Source organism: Homarus americanus, unplaced genomic scaffold (assembly GCF_018991925.1).
Source record: "Homarus americanus isolate GMGI-L3 unplaced genomic scaffold, GMGI_Hamer_2.0 scaffold25625, whole genome shotgun sequence".
Taxonomy (NCBI): domain Eukaryota; kingdom Metazoa; phylum Arthropoda; class Malacostraca; order Decapoda; family Nephropidae; genus Homarus; species Homarus americanus.
The window spans coordinates 11,355-13,895 of NW_024732339.1; the positions used below are offsets into that span (position 1 = coordinate 11,355).

The 2,541-nt window shown below is 36.4% G+C and overlaps 1 protein-coding gene across 1 annotated transcript; it reads right to left on the reverse strand.

Moving 5' to 3' along the window:
• Positions 1-1,007: 1,007 nt before the first annotated feature.
• LOC121868466 (arginine/serine-rich coiled-coil protein 2-like) lies at positions 1,008-2,491 on the reverse strand (the record flags this gene model as incomplete). The annotated part of the gene is made up of 3 exons (XM_042369122.1): positions 1,008-1,127; positions 1,811-1,968; positions 2,271-2,491. Coding segments are annotated over 3 exons (499 nt in total), but the record flags the coding sequence as incomplete, so codon positions are not given.
• Positions 2,492-2,541: the final 50 nt, after the last annotated feature.

A 2,541-nucleotide genomic window follows, 5' to 3' on the forward strand; every position in this document is an offset into this window, starting at 1 on the left:
TATTTATTTCCGAGAATATATTCATTCAGGCGCAGTTAAGGTAAAATATACATGTGATGTAAGTTTTTTTAACTGAAAACGATTCAAAAAACACGTGTACCGTCTAGCTGATACACAACAGCTGGTGGTGCGTCATGCGTCATTGTAAACAATAGGAGGTTGAAGTAGATTACCGGGTATTATATTAAGTGTGAAATATCGAAAAGGTTTTTATTACCGGTATTTTTGGTAGATCAATGAGAACTGTGATACCGTATATGATATGATAAGTTAGCCTGTGCTAAGAACTTCAACATAGACTACTGAAAGCACGTTGTAAGGTAATTTAGCCTATTGCAAGTTGGTGAGCTTCATTTGCTGAAGGAACTGCACAACTTTTCATTACTAATTGGTACATATTTTACGTTTCCATTGTTTACTGGCAGTAAATGGTAAATATTTTTCATGTCTGAAGCTAAAAGTTGCTCCTCGCCCTTCCCATCATGCATGGGTTCAACCTAACAAAACTATTACGCATGTATAGGACGACCCCCAATTTTTTTCCTAAAAATTTGGTCTTAAAAACTCGAACTATACATGAGTATATACGGTATACTTCATACTGCAATGTCAATGTTAAGACATCAAGCCTATGACAGGTGTGTTTACCAATAAAAACTTGATTACCGTAATGAACAGTATATGGATTTAATTATTCAACTCAGCCCTGAACTATAACAAATTATAGTGTTTAGCAATAAAAGCATGTTTAAAGAATTTTGTGGAAACTTAACCTGATAAATAATGTGTCACGTATGCCATACCACTTTATTTATTTGGAATATTAAAACAATTCACTAATTTATATTTTTTTCCATACACATACTAAGAAAATACTTTCACATTACACAACTGAGGAATGTGGTAAATAGTATGCTGTTAAAAACACTGTACAGTACAGTAAAGTCAAAATAATAAACCGGTAGTATATTAAAACTAAGGTTCTTTCACTCCAGTCATTGACTTACTTTGATCTTGAAGAAGACCTTGACCGTCGTCTGGATCGTTCATGTGAGCGGCCGTGATGGTCTCTGGAGCGGTCCCTGTGGGATCGTGACTTGCTACGAGATCTGCGTCGTGAACGTGACCTGTAAGACAAAAATAAATTTAAAAATTGAATATATAATTACCACTTAGAAATTCTTTGCATACAGGCCATGACACAAATTTGGTATACAGTAGCTACAAGCAAAGTACTGTACTGTATAAGCCTGATCCAGTCTTATATTAAGACAAAGAGACAAAAGTGGTAATATAAATTAGAAAACCACGCGATATTAAAAATTTATCATAAGTGGTCACAAATAGGAGTTTTACCTCCCCCTGTACCATGGATGGCATGGGTGTGTAAACTCAACAAAGTGGATGTGTCCTGAAAGTCAGTGACATTTCAACTGAATTTCTATATACGTACCGTACATACTGAGAAGAAAGAACAATTTGTCTTCGTACAACATTTGCTACCTAATACTGTATGCTTAAAATTCATTATGTGCAGCAGGAAGAATCCCAAAGTTAGAGTTGCATCTTCATTTACATAATCACCATTAAATAAACGAGCCTCTCCAGCACTTTATCTTCATTCACCCTTTGGGCAGCATCAACTTGCAGAATCATAAACTTAAATGACTTCTTTACTGACAAAAATCTGTCAAGTCTAAATTATCTAACTCTGTCACCAGTATCTTCACCTTTACTACATATCATCAACCTGTTTCACCAAATGATCATCTGCTAAAGTTTTCTCTATGAACAGCTCTTGCAATCTTACCTGGATCTTGTTGACCTGTGTGATCTCTTTGATTTTGTGCGACTTCGTGAGCGAGAACGTGATCGTGACGGTTTCTTGCTACGAGACCGAGACCGCGTTCGGTGATTCTTACGGTCACGGGAGCGACTACGAGACCGAGAACGACGAGACTTACTGACCTAAAGGGATAAGAGCATTATTAGTTTCATCTGTAAACATTGTTTTAGCTGAACTACCATAGTCTTTTTAAGACACCAATACAATAAATATATATATACAGTATATATATATACATACTGTATGGAGAATTTTTTTTTTATTTTGGTGACCCCTTCTCAAATTCATGGGTAGCTAACCACTGGCAGAACCACAGCAGCAGAAGGGAGAGTATGTGTCTGCCTTTCTTATTCTATATGGGCACAAGGAACATAACTACCAGTACTTATCATTTGTTTAAACTACCCAGGAAGCAGAAACTGACCTCTTTTTTCTTCTCTGACTCCTTTTCTTTTTCCTTTTCCTTTGTTTCCTCAGGTTTTAAATCTTCCTTCTTGCTCTCCTCTTCTTTGCCTATGCCCTTGTCCTCCACTTTGATGGTTTCCAATTTTTTCTCCTCTTTCTTCTCTTTGTCTTTATCCTTGGTTTTCTCTTTGTCCTTATCTTTATCTTTACTCTTACTGCTGCTACTGCTGCTGCTCTTCTCTTTCCGTGATGATGATGAACTAGATTTAGTCTTCGACTTTGATCGAGAT